Consider the following 25,527-nt stretch of genomic DNA (forward strand, 5'->3'; position numbering starts at 1 on the left):
GTGCCCACATGAAGTACAGGCAGAGAGAGAGAGTCGTCGATGTGTGAATGCGGTGCGGCACAGACGAATTATGTAAGTATCTAGTGATTGGACAGTGGCAGAGTTAGTATAGTAGAACCCTGTTAATTTGAACCCTGGTAATTCGAAATTTTCGCAAAAAAAATCCCCATAAATTTCGAAATTCATTAATTCGTAATTCAAAATTTATTTTTGTCTGCGCACTAAAATTTGTTTGTGTAATTCGATTTTTGCAAAAGTATAAGTAAGTATACAAAGCCGTGGCAGCAAAACGCCGAAAATTTTATTTTTATGTGGTTATACATCGTCCATACATTAGTATTATTATTTTGTAAATCTGAATCGAATTATACTGTAATATCGTAGAGAGTTTTAAGGAGGGAGAAAATTCGTTTTACATGGAAATACAACCGCGACGGAAATCGGACTCGAAATTTCGATTTACATGTTTGCACGATGCACGATTTGTCATATATTTACGCATTTATTTCGAATATCTGAATTTAAAGGCCGGCCGCTACAGTAATCGCTTGCGAAAATTTGATTTAGGCGGAAATAAAAGGTATTTTTACGAATTTGCTTTGAATACTAAATTTTGAAGGCTATGCCGCGAAGATAATCGAAATTTCAATTCAAGCAGTATTACACAGTATTTTTACGAATTTACTTTTGAATTTAAAAGGCCAGCTGTGGCAGAATTCGGGAATATATTATGTGTGGTATTTTTACGAATTTTCTTTGAATATTGAACATAAATTGTCAACCGCGGCGGTAAACGGAATTTACTCCAAAAATACTATCCGAATGTGAAGGGGCGGTCGAGAAACTCGATTTTCGGTGTTTTACTTCTTTCTTTCTTCTTAAAATATCGAATTACGTGGGAATTCGTTAATTCGAAATTTTATTTTTGATGTCCCATGGTTTTGAATCAAAGGGGTTCTAATGTATTGGTGTTGGCTGCACCACTGCTGAGGGACAGGAACACCTGTTCCAAGGTGGTGTTGCTGATGGTGTACTCCTCGAGGATATCACCGTTCCGGTCCCTGATCTCTTCCATGCGAGAGAACAGCTCGCTGTACTGGCATTCCTTGTCACTGATGTGGTACTGCAGGATGGTCTGGAACAGAAAAAATCATTTCTTTTCAAGGAACTTTATAATGCTGTGAGAATTTTACTTAACGGCCAAAGGAAATATTTATTAGTCACAGAAAAACGTGGTACTCATAAGTAATTGAATCATAGTGAGATATGTCATGGAAGCGTGTTAACCGTCACCGAGTTACAATCAAACTGCACAGACTATCAGAGTGGCGGAGTCAATGAGAGGTATCCGTTTGGTGTTTAGATAGAAACGAAAGCAGGGCGTAGGTGCAATTTGCGTGAAGTATGGGTGAATGATGTTAGAGACACACTTCTGTGTCCACCAATTCATATCAATAATGGTTTATGTTCCATCTTCCTTGTTTCTATTTTAAATGGTTTGAATGGCAGTTTGTTGGTAAGGATTCACTCACCAAGTGTTGGTCCTTCAGTTGGCAGGGGAATGCAGCGTCGATAGAGGTCTTCAGGCGGTTCACCAGGTGTTCTGGGGAGTCCAGGGAAGCCATGGGAATCAAGTCTACAATTAGAAATAATTTAATACTGTGTGTAAACAATCAATCAGTATATTTGAAATTAGTAGAATTAGATTTCATTTATTGATATTTAGGATAATTACCACTTCTAGAGTCCACGGTGTCGTACGCCGACGGCAGCGGGTGCGTCCTGATGCGCAACGACAGCAAAAAGCCCGCTCCGTACCGCTCCTTCAGTGTCTGCACCGGCCCCAGGCAAGACAGCTCCCCGCCCGACAGGATGGCCAGTCGGCTGACCAGCTGCTCGCACTCCTCCATGCTGTGTGAAGACAGCAGAATGGGACGGCCCGCGAGACGCGCTCCGCGGAGCAGCTGATGCAGCGAACGGCGGGCTCGGGGGTCAACTCCGGCAGAGGGCTCGTCCAGGAGCACCGCCCCCCGACCCAACAGTGCCACGAGGGCGGAAAGTTTGCGACGCTGGCCCCCGCTGAAAATGTTAATATTGCAATGAATCCTGCTTAATTGTCTTAAAAGTAGGTTTAATGTGTGACAATCGATGGGATGAATCTGGGTCATCAAATCTAACCCTGAACTTGATTTGTGTATAAGCTTAAGCAGTAATGCTTGTTTCGCGTACTGACATATTCGGCACACCAAGAGTTACGAATTTGGTTTTTTTGGTCCTTTAAAGGCTGAGTTTGAAAAAGTCAGTTTTGGACCATTTAGTGACAGTATAATGCGTAAAAAAAATACATTAATTACTACAAAAAATATGGTTTTCACTTTCGCATCTCCAGTACCGTAAGTGCTAGGATTTATTACCCATTCTATAGGTTTAGTATAGTTTCCCTTTGATTAAATATTCTTCTACACAAGAGACAAGAAGATAAGAAAATGTATCATATTATTGTACAGATACATATTTATAGTTACAAAAAGATTGGTATACACTATTCAAATAGAATTATCGGAAAGCAATGCCTTTAGAGCCAAGTAGGACAAGTAGGATAAAAGGTAGAATTAACCTCCCCACGAATGTGTTATCAGGACACGTCACCTCAGAAGACACATGCAGCTTTTAGGAGTGGAAAGCAAGTAGCTGCAGGGAATGTGAAGAGGATGAAGAAACACCCATTCATCCATGGTGCCAATGTCCTGCCTTTATGTGGAGCCCTTTAAGACAGAGAGCACAGATAGCGGAGAAGCATCCTGACCTGTACTTGCGGCACATGACGGCGCCGTGTTTCTTGAGGCCGGCCGAGCAGAGCATGGCGTCCACCTTGGCTGCCACGCACGACCTACGATGCCCGCGCAGAAAACAGAACATCCACAGGACCTGGAAGCCCGTGAGGAAGCCGTCCAGCGCATCAAACTGAGGACAGTAGCCTACCGAGGGACAATACTGAAAAAAAATCAGTAAACATTCTGTTTTAACAATGTTTTCGGGGTTATTTTAATAAGGTGGAAATAGTATTAATGTAAAGAATTGAAAAGTTTTTTTTTTAAATATTTGTTTCACTTGATTGTGTCATGTCTTCCTCGGGCATCCTCCACTTCTTCTACCATTCACTTCCACGTCATACATTTTTCTTGCACCCCTTTCTTCGTTCATCACATAAGTATTTGATTAATTTGAATGTGACATGTGTTTCTCAGACATTCCCGACTTTTCCTGGCATTCACTTCCTTCACTGTTAAAAGACTACCTTATATGGACTTTAATTCGACTCTGTATCTCATTCCAGTGCAGAAATAATGCGTTAAGTCTTCCTCGGGCGTCCCCGACTTCTCTAACACTCCTGGCACTAATCTACAGTCTACATATAGGGCACACACACATTTTCATTTTATTTATACAGATTTAGATATCAATGCTTATTAGAATCCCAGATTTTACCACCCCTGTAAATCTACTACCCAATAATACTGAAGTAGCTCACTTCACGTTCTTTTTCTTCATGATGAACATGTATCCATTGATAAAACCTATTTTATTATCTCTTCGGTAATAATATTATATACGTTAATAGATAAAATTATCATAACAATACAATAGATAATTTTAAAATACCAATATGTATCAATGCACGGTGTATAAAAACTCATGGTACAAGCGGAGAATTTGTAAATTTCATCATATTCGGAATTGATTTTGAGGTGTTTTAAGGTATGTTTTGAGTTTTTGTTTTCGAGTATTTTGAATCCAAAGTTGGAATTTTTTATTAAATTGAAAATATTCAATTTCTACTATTTACTATAAACTGTTTATTGTCTTTGTCGAGGTTACTATTTACTATAAGCTGTTTATTGTCTTTGTCGGGGATACTATTTACTATAAGCTGTTTATTGTCTTTGTCGGGAATACTTTTTACTATAAGCTGTTTATTGTCTTTGTCGGGGATACTATTTACTATATGCTGTTTATTGTCTTTGTCGGGGATACTATTTACTATAAGCTGTTTATTGTCTGTGTCGGGGATACTATTTACTATAAGCTGTTTATTGTCTTTGTCGGGGATACTATTAAATGTCAGGTCTGATGAGCATGGACCCTTGTCAATCACCAGGGCTATGATGGGGCTAAGGCAAGGATGCAGAATATGTGAATGTATTGAAGAACCTTGATCATGTTGTCCTGTCTAAGGGTGTCTGGAGAGTCCGCCAGGGGTGAGCAGGACGACAGGTCCGAATGAATTAGCTCCAGGTAGAGATTCGTGGGAAGGAGTGCGCGAGGCCATCCTCAATTAACCAGCATCCATTTAACGTTTGACAGGCTACGCGGGGACAATGATAATTCATCTTCGTGTCACCCCGACAGCATGCTTTGTAATCCAGTGTAGTCTCCAAGGAATTATACTTCAAGAACACTCACAAATAAAACTATTTTATAATCCAAATAACTGATTGTATATTTTAATCTCACCGAACAACAACACTCGAACAAAGAACAGGCCGATCTCGCGCAGGAGTCAATACGTTTGTTTTTTATGTTTGGTTAGTTTACACGGAAAGTCTGTATCCTTCATTCTCCGAAGGATCGGTTGATGGTATCCGCATACTCTTTTTCATTTTTTGGTATAAATTTGTCTGGCCAATCTCAGAGCCGCAGAATCGTCCTCCAAAAAAACCGCGCGTCAGTTCGTTTTTTTTTCCCCCAGTATTGTCACCCCGACCTTCCTACCTGCGTTATTTAGCCCGCTCCGTACAACCGATCGCAGGGCAGCCACCCGAAAAACTCTCAACAAAACAATAATCGGGCACTACTTTGGCAATTTAAATTTGCATTATTTTTTAACGTTACACTGTTTATTGTCTTTGTCGGGGATACTATTTACTATAAGCTGTTTATTGTCTTTTGAAATGCGCTTTGGTACTTTGGTTACACGACACACCAACAACATACTTCAAACTTCCAGATTTAATCAATGCTCCAGTTTAAGCCTTGGAATGCCGGCGAATCTGTAGTGGATTTGCTAGGAACTCATCAAACTTGCCACGATTTCATGGTCTTTTGATCCTTATGCTCCTAGCATTCTAAAATAAATTTTATTCGTTTGGCAAGGAAATAATGTATCTTAATAATATATTATTCTAGCTTTATTAAATTTAGCTGGCACACAGATGACACAGATGCACAATTCAAGTATCCTTGTTTCAGTAAAGGAAACAGACCTCAGCTACACATCAAGCTGGATGCCAGAAAGTCCTCGCTGGATGTCAGAAAACTTATTAAAAATTAAAAGAAATAAGTACTCACCACAGTTCCACGCGTGGGTATCAGATCTCCAACCAACATTCCAAAGGTTGTACTCTTGCCTGCCCCATTCGCCCCTAGTAGACCGAGGCACTCCCCTGAAAAACATTTGATTTTTAATTTGAATTTCTTACTGAAATGAAATGATCAACCGTTAATCGGTAGTTAAAAGGGATCATTGGATTGCCATTTTAAGCAACTTTTTGATTCTGAATGGTGGCCTTTCACCGGGGCAATACTGTACTGCAATACTGAGTATCCACCACTCTGGATCGTGCATTGTCTAGTTACAAAAATGGAAAGCAATCAACAATAAATTCTGGAATCATAAAGAGACTTCATTGCAGTTAATTCTTTGAGGATGTGGTTGTTGTGTCACAGTGTTTATTTGAGGTGAGTCAGTAGCGCAGTTGTGAGATGACTGTTTGACTGATAACGGCGGTGGTGTGGTTGAGGCAATAGTCAGTGGGTAGACACCGCGTTGGTGGAAACCGAACTCATGCATGTGTTCAGCACTGAGGATGACGTGGCGTCTTTCGGGTACTCCAGTGTGAAACAGGATAGCCGAAATTAGGGTTGATCTGGTCGGCAGATGTGCGGGAGATACAGGCCGGGGACGATGCCGCGGGGAAGACCGCAGACCGGCGAAGGTGTTGCAGAATCTAGGCGCTGATGTTATCCCGAGGAGTCCTGAGAGCCAGGCGTAGGCAAGTAGGTCCGTGTAGCAGCGCTGTGGAGTAACGGCGGGGCGCAACGCTGGTGGCCGGAAAGTGGCCGATCAGTAGGCGGCGAGCGTTCGCAGGGTCCGCAGGTTAGTCACTGTAAAACTGCTAATTAATAACTGTCTGAGTACGTCTCGACGCGCCCGTTTTATAGCTCTCGGTGCGTCGAGAATATTCAGACTTGTAGGTAGGGGTGCCAAATGCTAGCATCGTATCTAGAGAGTTCTAGCTACGGTGCGTTTTGCATTAATACTGATACGTCTGTGGTACATACTCGCTTCACACAGAAGTGCTGCCATCTCTACTATTCAAAGGAAATTGTTGATGTTTCCTTACTTTGAGTTTTTGCTTGCTAATATCGTATATATTATATTACATACATACCTTGTTTGATACTCAGGCTAAGATCCTTGACTGCCACGTGGCTTCTTCTCAGAAGGCCCGTCCTGTAGTGCTTGGAGAGACGGTGCATCAACACACAGAACTTCCCCTTGTTACCTGGAACCGCACAAACAAAATTTGTTCACATTTTGCCCATATGCTATTTAGGACAAGAAGGAACATAGATATTGATTACATGAAAAGTCTAGTAAAATGAAATTAAAACTTCAAACCCTTTTAGGATATTCATGAAAACTCCTCAGGCCTCTGCCATGGTTTTGTTTTGATAGAAGGTCCCATATTAGGTATTTTGCAGTAAAATTCAAATAAATGGAATATTATATACTATGTATCCAAAACTAAAAAAACTGCCTTTCAAAGTTGATAAAACTAAATTAATTAAAATATTTAAATACTAAAATATTTAAATTTAAAAAAAAATAATTAAAATTTATCAGAGATTGTTGACCAACGAGTTAGACTTTTGCTGGTATCAGAGATTGTTGACCAATGAGTTATACCTTGCGGGCATCAGAGATTGTTGACCAATGAGTTATACCTTGCGGGCATCAGAGATTGTTGACCAATGAGTTATACCTTGCTGGTATCAGAGATTGTTGACCAAAGAGTTATACCTTGCTGGTATCAATATAAGTAAAATATTTTTTTAGTTGTAGTTCAACTTTCTCTAGCACATAATATTATATATCATTCAGCTTCATTTTAATGCTTGGTTTTATTTTTAACGAAAGAAGAACCTAGCACACAAGCAGAAATATTACCGTTAGATAAATACATTATTTAACAGCATAATTTGAAGAAAAAAAACCCTAAAACTACTGTACTTTTTTTATGATTTATTTTTAGATGGAATGCTGCTATTTAAAAAAAATACAAAAATTGGAAAGGTTAAGAATTGGATCACCACATAATAACTTCCTACATCACCCCACTTCGTTTGGTTTGTAGCTTCGGAACACCTGTATAATGTTTGGTAGGTTATAAAAATAATAAATCATATTGCACAGCTACAACACAGTACAATATAAGCTATGTGTCCCTTAGTAGTTACCTAACCACTGGAACGATTTCGGTCGAAAAATCGACCACTTTTATTTTTCTGCGATTGATATCGGTCCAAAAATGGACCGATTTTTCTACCATTCGTAAAATATTTATTGTAATTATTTAAAACGTTTCCATGGCCAGCTACTTGTTTTATCGAATAGCTGATAATATATTCTCTTTGTCTATGAACTTATCCGTTGTCTTTGAAGTGTTATTTAACGAGTTTTCGCGGTTTTTTTATGGCGTCCTGTCAAAAACAAAATTATAAATTTTCAACATTCACGAAATTTTGGACTCTTCCTAAAATGCCGTAAGTAATTAATTTATTGGGTTTTTAACGCATAATTATATATCTGTGTAATCATGATTGACTTATCTATCTTTGAAATGCGTTTTTAATTCGTTTGTTTGTATTATATTGTTTTGGTTGAAGTTTTTGTGTAAGATTACGTCAACTGAAGACGTCATCTGTTTTTGATTTACAATAATGTCTTAAATACTGCACTCGCGCATTTGAAATATAGATATTCCATCACAGTGATTCAAAACAAAGAGATATATATAAGTTTTATTTGAATTGGTTCATTATTAATACAGATATTTGCTAACCAATTATTTTAAGTCATATGTCAAAAAGTTGACTCTTTTTCACATGTAAAATGGTGTAAAGCCTTCGTCACACAATAAAAATTTAGTAATTTAGTTGTATAATTAATTAATTTGTTTACTTTTACCAAATTTGTGCAGAAACAGCTGTCGTCCAGGGAAAGGGATCACTCCACAACCCAATAATTATTTTCAAATTTTATATTAGTGCAATATTTAACAAAATTTAAACATTTAAGTACTTACATTAAGTGTTTTCAATTTAAAATTTATAGAGCGGTGCTGACTGCAAGAGGAGGCAGAGGAAAAGGGAGACGTGGGGTACGAGCTGGTGCCGGACTACCTGCACGTGGACGTCAACGCAGAGCTGCAATTGCAGCCTCGTCTGGAGTGTTAGTATTTTTTAATGTTTTTTTATGAAAGTACTTTGCTGTGGCCGTTGAACTCATCATATATTTGTATTTATTTAAACAGCGACCCTGCTTTGCTACTGGTGCGAGAGGATCGCGTCAAGGCCCTAAAGGCTGTTAGGGCCCTGCCTGCTTCCATCCGGCTAGAGCTGGAAAGCCGAAAATTCAAGAAGCAGGCGGCGCGCATTTTGCTCCCTACCGCACCTCCAAGAAAAACTAAACAAAAGTAAGTAATCGTATTTAGATGCTTGGTACAATATTATTGTTTTTTCCTGACAGCGTTCCACTCTTAGAGTGAGAGTTGGTAAGTTCAGCGCTCTGTGCATTTGGCACATTCAGTGCATATTTTACAGAGTTCTTATTTTATTGTTTATTTACATACTGTACTTACTGTTTCACACGTGAATGAGAACAATTTTCTATGATTTATGTAAATGTTTTCAGAATTCCATCTCCGGAGAGAACAACGTGTCCCTTTTCACAAGGGACGCCTTCACCGTTGCCACGACCCGTACCACCACCGTGGATGTCCACTCCCGCACAGACCCAATCAACGGCTCCCAATGCACCAATTATGCCTATCCGTGCAGCATCTCCCGAGCCGTTACCTGGGACATCGCGGAGTGGGGAACTCTTCTCTCCGGAAGCCGGCTATCACAGCGAGCTGTGGGTGGACGTACCAATCTACGAAGAATTGTCGGCGTTTGGGAACGGTGAGTTTATTTTTTGAAATGTCATACCAGGGGCTCAATATAAAATCAATTATCTATATTTTATATTGATATCCCTAGCACAGTTTCACTGTTGGTATATTGGCAGGAAATAAGCATAGTACTTAAAAATTCCACATAACAAACATACAAAATGTATTGTTGTTATGTCGTGGATGCATCATTACACATCTTTTTTCTGTAACGGGTATTGCAGAGTGAGAAATAAGACATGCCGAACTTCTTTGCGAGGATTACATTTGATTCACCGGCTTCTAAACGGTGTAATACAGCATTTTTTTCTTAAATTGAAAAAACACTTTCGCTTCACGGGACTCATTGTGTTGCGAGGCTGTATTGGTAGGTGGGTTTTGTAACCGGACAAATTATCATTAAAATAGGTCGCTTTACGTAGTTGGTCACTTTAAACGGATACGTTTTCCTACTAAAAGCTATGAAACCTTACTAGAGTTTACATTATCGTCACTTAAAACAGTAGACCGTTAAATGCAAAGTCATTATATCCAAATTCTACTGTAAATTTGTGTTTTCTTTTATTTCAGAGTCAGACATGGGCAGAAAAAGTAATGTGGACGAGGCAGCTGTACTAGAAGAGTCTGTACTTGGAAACCGTGAGTTATAAAACTAACTAACTTACCTTCACGCCATTTCGGTAGGCAGAGAGGATGAACCACCATGCAACTCGATCTTGGCACACACACTCTTTTCTTCATTCCATACCTACCTGACTGTGCTATTCTGACTCCTGACATTGCCCGCCTCAAGTATTTGATTAACTTTTTATATTTTTTTTTATATGAATACCTCACAAGAGCCTCAGCTGGAGCCAGTGAGACTATGGCATCCCCAATTGGGGGATGTTGTGAGGCTGAAGGTAAGTGGGGAAGGGAAAGAGGAAGATGGGGAAGTACCTGGCTATTCAGATCTAGTCACTAAACACGGCTAAAGCCATTTGGAGCAACGTTTCAATTCTGAATGGTGGTCTTACACCAGGGCGATACTGGTAGTATCTTCCACTCTGGAACGTGCCGCAAATATACTATATATTATTTTAATTATTATTTTAATTAATTAATTGTGAAATAACACAAATCAATCAAATAAAATTTATTTGCGCACGCCGGGTTCGAACCGGCGACCTTCGGAATGGCAGTCCAATGCGTTACCACTGGACTATGCCGGCCGTCAAAAGCCATTTCAAGCAACGTTTCAATTCTGAATGGGGTCTTACACCAGGGCGATACTATGGGTATCTTCCACTCTGGAACGTGCCGCAAATATAATATATATTATTTTAAATGAATTTTGTGTGAAAATAACACTAATTATTCAAATATAATTTATTTGATTTGATCCCGCGACCATCGTATTGCGAGTCATAAGCCGTACCAGAGGCAGTGGGTTATCGTAATATAGACACATTAAATTAATTTGGGTTTTCTGTTGTTTCAGAAATGGACAGATCGAGCGACGAGGATGACGAAGCGAGTGACGTCGACCACGAAGAGAGCGATGAGGATACCTTCTGCATGCCGCCAATACCTTATCATAATATTATCAACGTTTCACCTAACTCCGCTATGGCCATAGACTTTAGTAGACAAGACCAGGTAGATAGTGAGGCAATGCGTTTGATTCTGCCGCCTGAAGGTTACTCTTTCGATTGGTCTAATGATATCTTACGTTTTACTGGGATAAGGGAGACTTTCACAGGCACGCCGGGACCAACTTTCAATACCGACGAAATGGGCAAACCTGTGGATGCCTTTCTTAAAATCTTTGATGCAGATTTCGTTGAACTGATCGCGAGAGAGACCAACAGGTATGCAGATCAATGGATTGCGAAAAAACAATTTAAGCGTCATGCGCGTACCAATAAATGGGCTCCCACGAATAAAGAGGAAATGTATGTATTCTTGGCAATTTTAATGTATCAAGGTATTAGTCTTTTCCAGATCTAGTCACTAAACATAACTAAGCCAATTCAAGCAATGTTCAATTCTGAATGGTGGTCCCTCACCAGAGCGATACTCAGAATCTCACTCTATAGCGAGGCACAATGATATTATTATGTATTGATTTTCTTAAATTATGAATAAACCAATAAACTGAATACATTTTTATTATGACAAAGTGTGTAAACAATGTTTAAATCAAAATACTGCTCTTTCATTGTAACCATACAACTGTAATATTGATTTAAAAGGATATTAGGGCTTAATAAATAAATCAATTATTGGTTCCATCAATTATTTTCCCCTCATCCATTTTTTTTCGATACCTTTGCGTTTAGATATAAAATTATCACTATGATTTTATTTGCCATTCTACGGTCATACAAAGGTTTGATATATATATACAAATTTATCATCATTTTACATATTCCGATATACCCTATGTAGATTGACCTTAACCCTTGGGACCTTCTAAGACCCAAACAGTCCCAAATGCCGTGCGCGCATTATACTCTCCTAAGACCATATTTGTCCCAGAACGACCGCACATTATTAAAATGCATATATCTCTCTTCCTCTCATCTAAAAATTAATTATTTCTTTTATGTCAGAAAGAGAACGAAATAGTGCTTGTTGTTGTCTTTGAAAAAATGGAAGCTTGTAGAAGGTTCGATCCGTGCAAATCAACAACGTCTCAAGGGTTAAGGTAGCTGTCAGTAGTGATTTTTCGTCAAATATTGGTGAATTTCATCAACTTTCAAAGTATCCCCCTGAAATATTGGCAATGTTTATATCTATGATGTATATCTCATTTTAAGCCTTATTTCCTCGTTTTGCACGTTATATAAAAACATGGTTACAAATCTCCAGTTCTAATTTACAATTATTTAAAAAGTAGCACCATGATTTTGACATCGTGAAATAGGCTCTCTGTATAATTCATCAAATGAATAAAATAAAGCCAACACGGCGACTATGCTTATTAATAATTGTAGACAGTTAATGTATCTTCCTAACGTAATACCAGTTTTTGTGGTAAATTTATTATATAGTATAATACAGTGATTTCAATTTTGACACGTCACGCACTCAAATTTTAAAAAATTATTTTCTAACCAAACTTTTGAAGAGAGCATAACGTACAAAAAATTATTTTCCCATTATATTCTTGCATCTGTGGTTATCAAACAGGCCATAGAGAACATAAAAACGTAGAAAATATTCTATAAAGATATTTAAAACTGCCACTGGCGGCAATTTCAAATCACAAAAACGCTAATTTCGCGCATTCATAAAGTTTAAGATTTTTTAATAATTTATCTATCAATTCTAAAAATATAGAATAATTATAAAAATATAGGTGAATTCATTGGCTGTATAGCACTACAATCAGTTTTATGTCTCCGTATTAAAATTCGGAGGTTTGATTTTTTTAATGTTGGCGGAAAATATTCAAATTCGTCGCCAAAAAACCGCGAGCAATCGGAGAAAAAAGTTTTTTGACGCGCGATCGTTCGAGTGGATAAGTAACTACTAACATAGTTAGGTTAGGTGAGATTAGGTTAGGTTCAGTGGCGGTTGTTCTTCAGTGGTTTTCTCTAATGTGTGGATGCGCAATGAACCCCCAAAGAATAACTACGCCAAACATGACTCACTTGGTTTATAATATTACTACAGTTTAAGAGTGTGCCACTACTCCATAGCAAAATAAATCCACCGATACGAAAGAACGTCCTGCCACAACTCTATAGTAAAAAATCCACCAATGGTAACCCCGGCCTAGAGTGGATTACAGAATCCACCAATTGTAAGCAAGGCCTAGCGTGGATTACAGAATCCACCAATGGTAAGCCTGGCCTAGCGCGGATTACAGAATCTACCAATGGTAAGCCCGGCGCAGCGCGGATTACTGAAACCACCAATTGTAAGTCCGGCCTAGTGCGGATTACAGAATCTACCAATGGTAAGCCCGGCCCAGCGCGGATTACTGAAACCACCAATTGTAAGTCCGGCCTAGTGCGGATTACAGAATCTACCAATGGTAAGCCCGGCCCAGCGCAGATTACTGAATCCACCAATTGTAAGCCCGGCCTAGCGCGGATTACAGAATGTGGGCTCTGAACATAGGCGCTTACGCGGATATATTCACCTTTACTCATCTCAATATATGACTACGCGTTTTATTATCTGCATTTCAAAAATTATTTGTTTCACCGATTTCAAATAGGTAAATTGTTATTTTCGTTTTTAGAATCTAGTTTCGTATTTAGTTATTTTAGCTTTTACTCATATAATATAATGCCACATATTCCCAAACCACAAATGCTTAATGTATGTATTAGTCGTCATTAGTAAGCACTTACTGATATTTTTGTACAAATATGTATTGGTAAACTTAATGAAGAAATAAGTGTGCTAATTATTTTCGAAACGGTCTCCTAGTTCTGTAGTCTTTAAAATGAAACGAAAATTCGTGTGTGTAATTCGAAATAAACCCATTTTTTTTGAAAATAAATCATATAATTTCATAAATCAGAATCTGAAAGACAGTCGTGGCGGTAAAATGCATTGTCCTAATTCATATAATTATTTTGTAAATCTTAATCAATTTACACTGGAATGTTGTATTTATTCTTTTGTTTGTGGTTTAAAGGGTCGGCTGCGACAAAATCTCTAAAATATATTGCATTTTTACAAATTTACTTTGAATATCTGAATTTAATAAGCAGGCTGCTATGAAAAATAGCCACATAATTTGGATTTATGCTGGAATAAGTTGTATTAATACGAGTTTACTCCGAAGATACTACCCGAATTTAAAGGAGTGGCCATGGAACTCGATTTCAGGTTTATTTTTATTTTCTTAAAAGTTCTTGGGAATTCGTTAATTCGAAATATTGATTTTTGATGTCCCGTGGATTTTAAATTAACGGGATTCAACTGTAACCGATTAGAAGATCTTTTCTTTGAAAAATTAATATTTAGTTGGGTTAGGTTAGTCAGATGAGACAATATATTTAGTAAGGTTAGTTAGGTGAGATTGAGTTAGGATGACCTACCCGAATCCACCTCATCCTGCACATCCTTCCTCTCCTTGAAAACATCTTCGTCCCCCAGAGCCAACTCGGAGTACTTAAAGCCCTGGCTGTTCCACGACTCCCAGAGACGCTGCCACACGAGGTACTCATACAGGACCAGAACCACCTGAACAGACAAATGTTGTATCACCAACGGTTCATTTCACCATCTAAATGAAACTCCCACGTTACTACCCGTCTCATAACATTGAACATTGTATGCTGATTTAACCCTATCCCTGCGGGAGACGCACGCCTGCGACGCACTGTACATGCCCTGTACGCGGGTGGCACATCTGTGCGACGCAAAATTTCTTCGGCGTTATGGGTATGAAACATGCTTGAGCACGGTAAAACTTATACTCCTAAAAAATCTCACATCTTTACAATACTGACATCTTACGATATTTATCCACAATACATATCCTAATCATCGATACAAAGATTTGAAGGGATCTTCCAACTCAGAGCGAAAAATGAATCAGTTTGAATTCTTCCCGCGTCTTTACACACGTTATTGCGCAGGCGCATTTTATAAGATTCTCAAACAGAGACGCTCGCCGTGTAGATTACATTGTCTTATCGAATTATTGTTTGCTTTTTCGTGGATATGAACTATTTTAATTACAGTGTACATTCATCTGATTTATCATATTTTAAAATAAGTTCAGTTACATACATTCATTCAAACTATTGAAGAAATATAAAATTTCGTCAGTGTTAGATTATTTTCAAATAAAGATACGTGGTTAAAACTTTTTTTTAGTGAAAAATCAAGTGTAAAGTTGTACAAGTTTGACTTTTTATCAATTTTTGAAAGTATTTTTATTGCCAAAATACAAAATGTCGGGTCGTGGTCTTAAAGACGAAGAAATATTTGGTGCTACTTTAGAAATAGATTCAGATTTTGAAATTAGTGACAGTGACGTCGATAATAATTGCGAAGCTGCTGAAATACATGAAAGCCATGATTCTGAACCCGAAATGAACATTGAAGAAGGAGAAGAAGTGGTTGAAAATCTGTGGACTGCCGGCCCTTTCGTACCCATTATTTATGAATTCGACGATTTCGCATCAGGTATCAATCCAGATACCAGGTTAACTGAAGACACGCCGGAACTTATGTTTTTTGAACATTTTTTGAATACAGAAATTATGACAAAAATTGTTGATGAAACAAATCAATTTTATCAATATAAAATTAGGACGATGGATTTTACAGCAAAATCGAGAGTTACAAAATGGGTTGATACAACAGTCTCAGAAATGTACTGTGTTGTGTATTGCGTTAACATTTGCCATGACTAGGAACAAACACTTAACTATCGAGGAACATTGGAGTACGAACCCCATAATCTTTTCACCAATATTTGGAAAGACAATGCCCAGAGACCGTTATCAGATAATATTACAGATGCTCCACTTTAGTGATAGTAATATTCAAACGCCTACTGATAGACTGCATAAAATACGTGTTCTTGTTGACCACACACGAAAGATTTTTAAATCAACTATGATGCCCCATGAAAATCTATGTATTGACGAAAGCATCATCGTTTTCAAAGGCCGTCTATTATTCAAGCAATACATTCCATCTAAACGTCACCGATTTGGAATAAAAATGTTTGTGATGTGTGACGTCATGACGGGTTTCATTCTCGATTTTATAATTTATGTTGGTTCTGATACAGAAAAAAATGATACTCAAGGTATTGGTATTTCGGGAGGCGTTGTAACCACCCTTTTGTCAGATTATTTCGGAAAGGGTCATAATTTGTGGTGCGACAACTGGTACACTAGTCCAAATTTATTTAAATATTTACACAAAAAAAAAACTAATGCTTGTGGCACTGTTCGGAAAAACAGGAAAGGCATGGCACCTTTTGTTAAATTGAAGAAAGGGGAAATCCAATCAAAGCACCAATCACCGTTGTTAGCTTTGAAATGGCACGATAGGCGTGAAATCCACATGCTGACCACTCTTCACGATGGTTCTGTTGGACCATCGGGAAAAATAAATAGATCGACAGGAGGGCCCATTTTAAAACCACAATGTGTTCTAGACTATAACAAGAACATGGGTCTAGTAGACAAAGCTGATATGATGCTAAGCAACTTAAGTTGTATGAGGAAGTCACTCAAATGATACAGGAAAGTTGCATTTCATATAATTGATTTGTATTTATTAAATGCTCACATAATATACCAAACTATAACATCAAAAACAGTCAGTTTGGCTGATTTCCAAATGGCTGTGATTGAGCAATTACTAGAGAAATATCACAAAACTTTGCCGAGTATTTTACGTCCCACAACATCAAGAGATTACCCGATGCGTTTATCATCGAAAATTGTTTCCAAACACATGCCCATTAAAGTTCCCCCTTCAGCAAAAAACACAAACCCTCGTCGAAGGTGTCGTGTCTGTGCCACTTCAACACTGAAGCCCAAAGTCAGAAAACTTACTAAATTTATGTGCTTAGAGTGCAATGTGCCGTTATGCGTTGAGAACTGTTTCAAAATTTATCACAATTAAAAAATATATTAAGTGATACATATTTACGGTGACATAATAACAGAAAAATTATTTCATTATTTTTGTAAATTTAAGTGTAGTTATTTTTTATTATATGAACCTTTTTAAGTGTGTCAATATTTCATGTATCCAGTCAAACGCGACATCGCACCCATAAATCAACCACTTACATCGCACCACAGTTGAAGAGCCCTACTCCGGTATGTTTATAAGCATGTGTATCGTTATCCTTGAAATATTAACATGGCCGCCCGTTACATTATCAGTTACATCACGAATATATACTTCGAATTTTTATCAAGTCCCATTGACGTTCGGATTGTTTATTTATACTTGAAAAGATAATTCAAGACATAAGCGACGTATTTAATAAAACAAATTTTAAAATCCATGCGTGATTATTGTTTAAAGTCATAAATTAGATTGATGATAAATAGCCCTGCGTGTGAACAAAGTGATACAAATTTATGACGCATAGAAAAGGTTAATAGCGGCGAATTCACAACTGAAAAGTATCTCACAATGTGTGGCTAAATAAAATACTTTGGTAAATAAAATTTGGTAATAAAATTTGAAAACAAGCACATATGTATACGTAATCATTCAGAAACAAAATTAAGTAATTTTTTGTTTGTGCCACTTTAAACGAACGCCTTCACTCCCGCCAGTCTCCTGCTGTATTCCTCCAGTTCCTTATGCCTTAGGGCCGCAACGGACAAGCAGTTAGTAGCTGACGGCATCGCCAGATACATGCAGCCACATGTAACTGGCGACAGTCTCGTCTGTCTCTCGACAGTCTGCAGTTTTCATACAAAAATCTCATTCAAAATATACAGGACGTTTTTATTTGTTTGATGGCGAGTTGGTAGTTGCAGCGCCTTCCTGGCGCGCCTCTCCGTGCTGTCGGCCATCATTCGTGCTACCGCTATCCGCACACGTCTGATAGCTGTTGTAGCTGACAGATCATTTGCGAGACTTTTTAAACACTGATTGCATTTATTGAACATGCAATACATTCCGAAGAAATGGAAAAAAAAGTCCTATCTGTGGTACCTAGGTATGCAAATGTCCATGTTTTATCCAATAGGATGAATCCAGCAATTGCGGCGCTTCCTGCACCTTCTCCCACATAACACAAGAACAAGGAGAAGTGTTTCCTCTAGACTAACTAGAGTGATTAGAAATGCTGTTGGCTCGACATTAGAGATCCGTTGGCTTGACAGCACAGTCCTGCCCACCTGAAATATATTGAATAGCTACGTGCAGCTGTTGCTTGCTGTTGCGACAACAGCAAGCCAATATCATTTATGTTGCCCACAATGGACTGCTATAAGCTGCTCATCTATTGCAGCCCTAAGGCTGTGGTATTTTCCTCTATACCAATCATCAAAAGTTTAAACCTCCCAACACTCCATTGTCAATTTTGCAAAATAAATTAAGTAATTAATAATGCCATTATCGGGTAACTAACCGCATACAAGATGGTGCTAGCTACCATGTACATAATGTGTGAGGATATTCCATACTGCTTGTGGGAGTAGTAGTCTTGCAGGCCTGTGCATTCCCCAGTCAGCTCGTCTTTACCTGTCAACACACAAAGTTAGGTTAGATTAGACACTGAAATACCTGATCCCTGTGTATCTGAGCCGACTTCTAATCAAAGCGGAACGTTGGCACTATAGGGGAATTGGAACTTCTTCATTCTCTTCACAGTTCCTATAGCTATTGGTGCTTTCCACTCCCAACAGCTGCATGTGTCGCTATCGGTATATAGTAGGGTTGCTATCCATCCCAATGTATATCAGTTCTGTCACCGACTCTATCCCGACACAACCTATAATGTCCCGATTTAAATAAGGAACATTTCCAGCTGACATGCTGACTGCGAGCGAGTAGATACTCCTGTTCTGGAAGAGTTCACTTCCCCACCTTCCTCTCCCATAGATGCCATAGCCTCACTGGTTCCAGACGGTTGGGAGCAATAGAGACCCTTCCTGCGGTATTCACATAAAAAAATAGAACTTACTGCAGCAAAGTTCTGTTTGATTATGACGTCTGCTGTATTCCAGGCACTGCCTATTCTCCCGCGACAGGAATCCCAGAGACAAAAGGCCGTTGCACAGCGGGTAGGGAGGCACCAGAAGGGCCAAGGTCCCCCGAAGTACACCGCTCGTAGGCCCCGAGCTGTCGTCCTCCATTTGGCCCGTGATGAATACCCACATCGGCACGAGGAGACCTGAAACACAAGGTTATTGATATGTATACCCAAATATGCACTAAAAATTACAATGAAGTAGGACAAGTATTATTATTACTAGTGCAGACTCATGAAAAATCATGGGATACTATAATAATTGTAGGATTTGTGAAGCTGAAAGTATTCATAAAAAAATATTTGCATCAGGATCATTGCCTTTCAAAAGACGATCAGAAATTTGCCTTTCGAATGAAGTTAGCAAACTTGAAAAATTCAAAATGTCAAGATTTTTAACAATAGAAAGACACATTTTAAATATTGAATTATCAATAAAATAATTTTGGTACCTACTTTATCACTTATCGAATCGTTCCTACAATCAGTTACAATTTTAAAAATCAAAGCAAAAATGGAACGTTATAGAACAATTAAATATGTCAATGAAAGGAAAGAAAACATTGTCAAGAATAATATTAACACTATTCAAATTGATTGCAACATGTTGTACTAAATGGGTATCCGAATGAAATAATTAGACGGGTGTGAAATTTATACTAATTACGCACACAAACAGAATTACACATGGACGAAATTAGACGTGGAGAGAATCACACCTACCGGAATACCACACACAAAAACTCAGTTTTTAAAACGGTTAAAATTTTAGAATGTTTAACTCCTCTAATTTGTCAGGTTTTGTGAACAGAGTCAATTTGTTGGCTTTTCGGAACAGCACATAATTATGATCTCATAGAAATCGTTGTATCTCCCTTACCGCCATGATTAGAAATACGATCTAAAAGGTGTTAGAAAGAGAAAACACCACACTTTATATTCAAATCTAGAAGTTAACCACGAAAGAATTAAAATGTTCACCTCTTATGAAACTAAAGGTTCTGACTATAATTTGAGAAAATTTTATGAAACACAAAGTCTTTGACTTCCTAACAACATCTTTAAGAAATATAACAGTCTATATACCAGAGGCCTGAGGTGTATGCTAAATAAATTTCATACATGAGAAAAAAAAAACAAAACTTAAGTTAGGTTAGGTTAAAACCGAATTTTTTTGTTGTTACACTTTGGAACTGAGATATTGAATTATATAATCAATCTCCCTTTGGTTTATAGATGGTTTCAAGAAAATATTTAGCATTTACAACAACTCCAATCGCTAAATGCGTGGGCATAAATGATTGAAGATATTACTAACCGAAAATAATGGTGATGACCAGGACTGTAATATATCCAGCAGCTGGGTGCCTCACTACGAGTGTCACTACGTACACAGCCACCAGCGCAGCAGGCAGGTGGCTACAAAGCAGTGCTAGCATTGGCCTCTGGGCGTCCCGCAGCTCGGGGTCCATAGCCCCCATGGCCAGCGTGAGCAGCCCCGCGGCAAGGAGCAGCAGCAGCAGGTCGGGGACGGCGAAGCAGAGCAGCCGCATGGGGGGCCCAGCCCCACCGATGCCCAGAAGGGAGGCGCTGCCGGTTGAGCGCTGGCTCATGCTGAAGGGGAGCATCAAGGACACGAGGGCGTTGCAACCTAAAGCAAATTACTACACATTAACATGATATTCCCAACACAGTACACAACAAGTGCCATTAACATACAAGTAGGTACATATACACCGTGTCCAAGCGGGAAACTGGTGAATGGATTTTTTCGAGCAACTAAAGAATCAAAAACTTTTGGAAATAGGCAGGTCTACACTTCGACGCATTTCCTCGTGGCAGCTGATTTTTTTCAAATTTCACAGAAAAAAATTCCATTTATGTACTCGATTTATTAAAAAATCGAAAGCTCGAATCAGAAAAAAAATTCCTGCTTGCACCACTAGTTTCCGGACACAAAATTAGAAAAAACCGGAGTAGCAAAAAATAAAAATTATTAAGGTAAACTGCCAGTTGCATCGTTTTGTAGAATAATGACGGGATTGCACGTTTACGAGAGATTGATATTCATCAGTCGACCCTTTCCTCGGGTCAATTAGTCAATGAAGATTATAAGATGACAATAAATCGTAACATTATGAAATATTATACATATATTATGCAAGATTGCGGGCAGGGGCGAGTAGTGACATCTAACGCCTCAAATGGAAGCTTTCTTTCCCACGCACCTATGATTGGCTGGGGAATAAATTTTATTTCTTTATTATAGATAGATACAAAAGAAAGTACAAATTACATATTAGGAAGCTTTGCCTGTCCAACTAGGAAAGTTTCCCGTTCCAGGACAGACAAATTGACAGGTGTAGTTCATATTATTCCTTAAGAAAAGTACATAATTACATAACAAAAATTTTAGTAGTGAAGAAAAATATATATAAATGAGATGGCGCTATATTGCCAAAAAAAATGCTAAAGACAGTTTGGGTCATTGTTTGATTGTTTGATAAATGTGGATTGGTTTAGCATATTGCACGCATATCGCATAAAACAATTTACCATAAAAATGTTATTTGTGTCTCGAATTCATGAGGTACCTACAAATGAATATAGATAATATATTATGAATACAAAGGGTATATCACAATATCAAATAAAGATTAGTCGCACATATTTTTTTCAGATGTCCTGTCACTTCTGGACCTCTAGAGCAGCCTCTGATATTCATGTCCCCGAAAGTAAGAATTAAATTAAAATAGGTTACAATAGGCTAAAATAGACAGAAGTAATAAACATTCTAATTACGGTTGTCAGTGCTTGCAGAAGCCTCATAAAATATAGTTTCACCTGTCACAACGCAGCACGTCCAAAGGATGATATCCGTGAAACTCTTCCCCTCGTACTTCTCGTGGATCCCGATGGCCGGGTTGGGGGGCCAGGGATGAGCCTGTGCTCTAATAGGGGGAAGGCCCGCCTCCAGGGCCAGCAGGTTGGCCAGCAGGGCCGCCGCGCTCGGCAGTCCGTGGTACACGCTCGTCGAGTAGAGGGCCCGGTACTCGCCCGGGAACAGGGACAGGCCGAGAAGTGTGGGGCCCGGGTAGCCCCGTTCAGGGTGCTGCCACCCAAGCTCCAAGATCGCTGGAATTTAAAGCACAATACTTATGTTGATTTATAGTTTGAATATTATTCCTTTTTTTACGGTATTAACCTCATGTGTACCATTGCTGACAGGCACAAACAAAAATATTACTTTAGAGATGTTCTGGGGAAGATTATATACTACTTTTATAAAAAAAAACCATAAATACATTAAAAGGTTTTTAAAATTTTTTTCCAATATATGTATTTTATTTTTGACCGTTACCGGTTTCAGCCTGTTCAGCCAATTTCCGCCGCGCCAGATCTGTGAAATTCAGATATTTGAAATATATTGGTAAAAATGCGATATATTTACGCGTAAATCAAAATTTCGGGGCCGATTTCAATCGCGGCCGACCCTTTAAATTCAGATATTTTAAGTAAATTTAGTAAAAATACGATATATTTCCGCGTAAATTGAAATTTCGGAGCCGATTTCCGTCGCACCGGATCTGTGAAATTCAGATATTTGAAATATATTGGTAAAAATGCGATATATTTACGCGTAAATCGAAATTTCTCGGCCGATATCGGTCGCAGACGACCCTTTAAATTCAGATATTTTAAGTAAATTTTGTATAAATACGTCATATTTCTGCGTAAATTGAAATTTGGCCCTTTGAATTCAGATATTTGGTGTAAATTCATAAAACTATGACATATTTCCGTGTAAAACGAATTTTCTCGGCCCTTCAAACTCGGATATTCAAAATAAATTGGAAAAAATACGACATTCCAGTGTAAATCGATTCCGATTTACAAAATAATAATACTAATTAGGGCGATGTATAACCCCGTAAAAATACACTTTTCGGCGTTTTACCGTCATGGCTGTCTTTTAGATTCAGATTTACGAAATTTTGTGATTTATAATTTTCGTGTGAGGACAAAAATAAATTTCGAATTACGAATTTCGAATTAAAAAACCATTTTGTAAAAAAAAAAAATTTCTGTGGATATTTTTTTGGGGAAAATTTCAAATTACGCGTTTTTTCGAATTATCGGGATTCGAATTAACGGGGTTCGAATTAACGGGGTTCTACTGTATATCTTAATCTATGGCTTATATAATACATTACATTTGGGGGAGGGGATAACAGGGGGTGTAATACAATGTTCTACAAATGTAATATGTACAAGTTTTCCTATCTTCATTGTTGTCTTGCTTTCCAACTGAAATGATATTTTAATGGGCTAATTGGGGTAATTAATTACCTATTCAATAAATTTATAAATTACATCAGTTTATTTGCTTTGTAGATTAATATTTGTTTGGGGAATACCTTATTAATATTATTATTATAATTTAACAACAGTAAAATCAGTAAATATTTCAAATAAGGTATTCACCAAAAAATAAAAATTGTTGCACACATGTGCGTGAAAACCGGTCAACTGGTTAACTAAGATTTGATTAATATTTTTAGTCTTATAGTGTTTTTTTTTGTTTCGTTTACTTTTTGCAATGACAACAGTATAATTGCCTGTCATTCGAGAGTGAAAAATACTAACCCTTATGAACATCGCTGCCTGTGTTATTGAGCGTCATGTTAAACAGGGCCCCCAGAAGTGCCAGAGCCGGGGGTGCAACGCTTCCATTGGTGGAGTAGGGCAGCAGCAGGGTCCCCGGATAGGACGGGGGCGCCAGGCGCAGCGGAGGCCACTGGCCAGGCTCAGGCCCTCCCTGGAAGGTCAGCAGGGGAAGCAGGAACATGCTGAAGGACAAAGCCACCTGAGAACATTGGAAAAACTTGAATTTTAACTTTGAAATTTGATGAATTGTTTGATTTTTGTGATTCAGATAATACTTTTAAAGTGTGAAACGGTGTTCTCGTAAATCAATTTAAGAAAAAAACAGAATAACGATTACAAAATAAAAAAAAAATTACACGGAAAATAAAACTAACCTGAAAGATGACAGATGTCTTGATGGATAAGAAGTACAGAACCTTCCTGGTGAGGAGGGCCATTACCTGGCTTACTATAAGGGCCGCTCCGCTCAGATATTCAGCACTGTCATCTGCCATTTAAATTAAATTATTTAAATATTCATTTTCTTCAATGATTAAATATTACAATTTAAGGGTTAACTCATTATGTTATTCCAAAAATAAATTATTTAACCCTTTCAGACCGTTTTTATATTTGAAAATACATAGATTCAAGAATTTTTTGCTCCCTATCTAGGGCGAATAAAAATTGGCAGTTTTCGTTTTCCAATCACTGGTACATATAACTTTATTAATTATAATTTTATTTTATTTGTTTTAGTTACTAGTTTAGGCGGCAGCCATTTTTATATTTTAAAATTTTATTTTTGCGTTTAATCTCGGACGTTTTAAATGTAAGTATTGAAGGTATTATTTATTTATGTTTAATTTTTTACGTAATTTTTAAAATTTAATAATATGTTTTATTTTTGGTATACAGTATACGCTTTGTCATTTTATATTAAAAAAGCCCTGAGACCTAATGTTCTTTCAAATAAAATTAGCGATATCTTCTAAAGTATTGAAAAAAAAACCCTGAAAATTTTCAAAAACTCTACCAATTAATCAAGCATTAAATGTGTGTTACGACTGCCAGATTTAATTCAGGTCTGAAAGGGTTATTTTACTCTCACAAAATAACATTATTTGTGAAGAATTTATTCAAAACAAAACAACTAAAAGCGTAGAAGTTAAGTATGTACAGGTTTATCAAATTGATTTGGAATAGTTTGGAACACCTGCCCGCAGTCCTCTCTTACCTTGCAATAGTCCTAAAATACAGTATACCACTACACAAGCAAGAATATCTTTAAAAATATTTAATGTATATGTACAGGGTTTTCCAATAAGAGGTGTTATTTTGAATAGCCTGCTATTTCGGTAGATGTTACTTTTGAAGCTGTAATTTTTTGACATTTGACAAGTAGAAACTACGACATTAATAAAAATGGAACGATACACGCTTCAACAACGCATTGAAATTATTAAAATTCACTTGAGTGAATCAAATGCAAATCATCTTGAGTGATGAGGCCCATTTCCAGCTCGGTGGCTTCGTCAACAAGCAAAATTGTCACATCTGGGGCTCGGAAAACCCAAGAGTTATTGTTGAAAAGCCTCTCTATCTTCAACGTGTGGCTGTTTGGTGCGGTTTATGGTCCGGCGGAGTCATTGGACCTTACTTTTTCGAAAATGAGGCTGGAGCAACAGTTACGGTGAATGGATTGCGCTATTGAGAGATGATTAATGATTTTTTATGGCCGAAATTGGATGGTATTGATCTGGACAACGTTTACTTTCAACAAGACGGCGCTACGTGCCACACAAGCAACGAAACTATTGATCTTTTACGATTGAATATCAAAATAACACCTCTTATTGGAAAACCCTGTAGTTAACTCTACTGCACCGGAAGGGGGAATACACAAACGATAGTTTTGTGTAATATCGAGTTAGTTTTTACATCACATATTTTATA

At 37.8% G+C, this 25,527-nt stretch overlaps 1 protein-coding gene across 1 annotated transcript in view; it reads right to left on the reverse strand.

Annotated features, from left to right (window-relative positions):
- Positions 1-274: 274 nt before the first annotated feature.
- The window catches only part of LOC149418700 (phospholipid-transporting ATPase ABCA3-like), a 79,643-nt gene continuing 54,390 nt past the window's right edge, over positions 275-25,527 (reverse strand). The window contains exons 17-29 of the mRNA XM_089639150.1: positions 23,967-24,079; positions 23,572-23,791; positions 21,769-22,059; positions 20,243-20,575; positions 18,859-19,068; positions 18,304-18,416; positions 14,279-14,423; positions 6,453-6,566; positions 5,350-5,444; positions 2,807-2,994; positions 1,736-2,079; positions 1,533-1,636; positions 275-1,135 (exon numbers count right to left, since the gene is read on the reverse strand). Coding sequence (XP_089495276.1) covers positions 947-1,135; positions 1,533-1,636; positions 1,736-2,079; positions 2,807-2,994; positions 5,350-5,444; positions 6,453-6,566; positions 14,279-14,423; positions 18,304-18,416; positions 18,859-19,068; positions 20,243-20,575; positions 21,769-22,059; positions 23,572-23,791; positions 23,967-24,079 — 2,459 coding nt within the window. The 3' untranslated portion in view covers positions 275-946. The remainder of the gene's footprint in view (positions 1,136-1,532; positions 1,637-1,735; positions 2,080-2,806; positions 2,995-5,349; positions 5,445-6,452; positions 6,567-14,278; positions 14,424-18,303; positions 18,417-18,858; positions 19,069-20,242; positions 20,576-21,768; positions 22,060-23,571; positions 23,792-23,966; positions 24,080-25,527) is intronic.

The sequence above is a fragment of the Hesperophylax consimilis genome, chromosome 13 (genome assembly GCF_061612785.1).
Source record: "Hesperophylax consimilis isolate HC1 chromosome 13, BYU_Hcon_1.0, whole genome shotgun sequence".
Classification (NCBI taxonomy): Eukaryota; Metazoa; Arthropoda; class Insecta; order Trichoptera; family Limnephilidae; genus Hesperophylax; species Hesperophylax consimilis.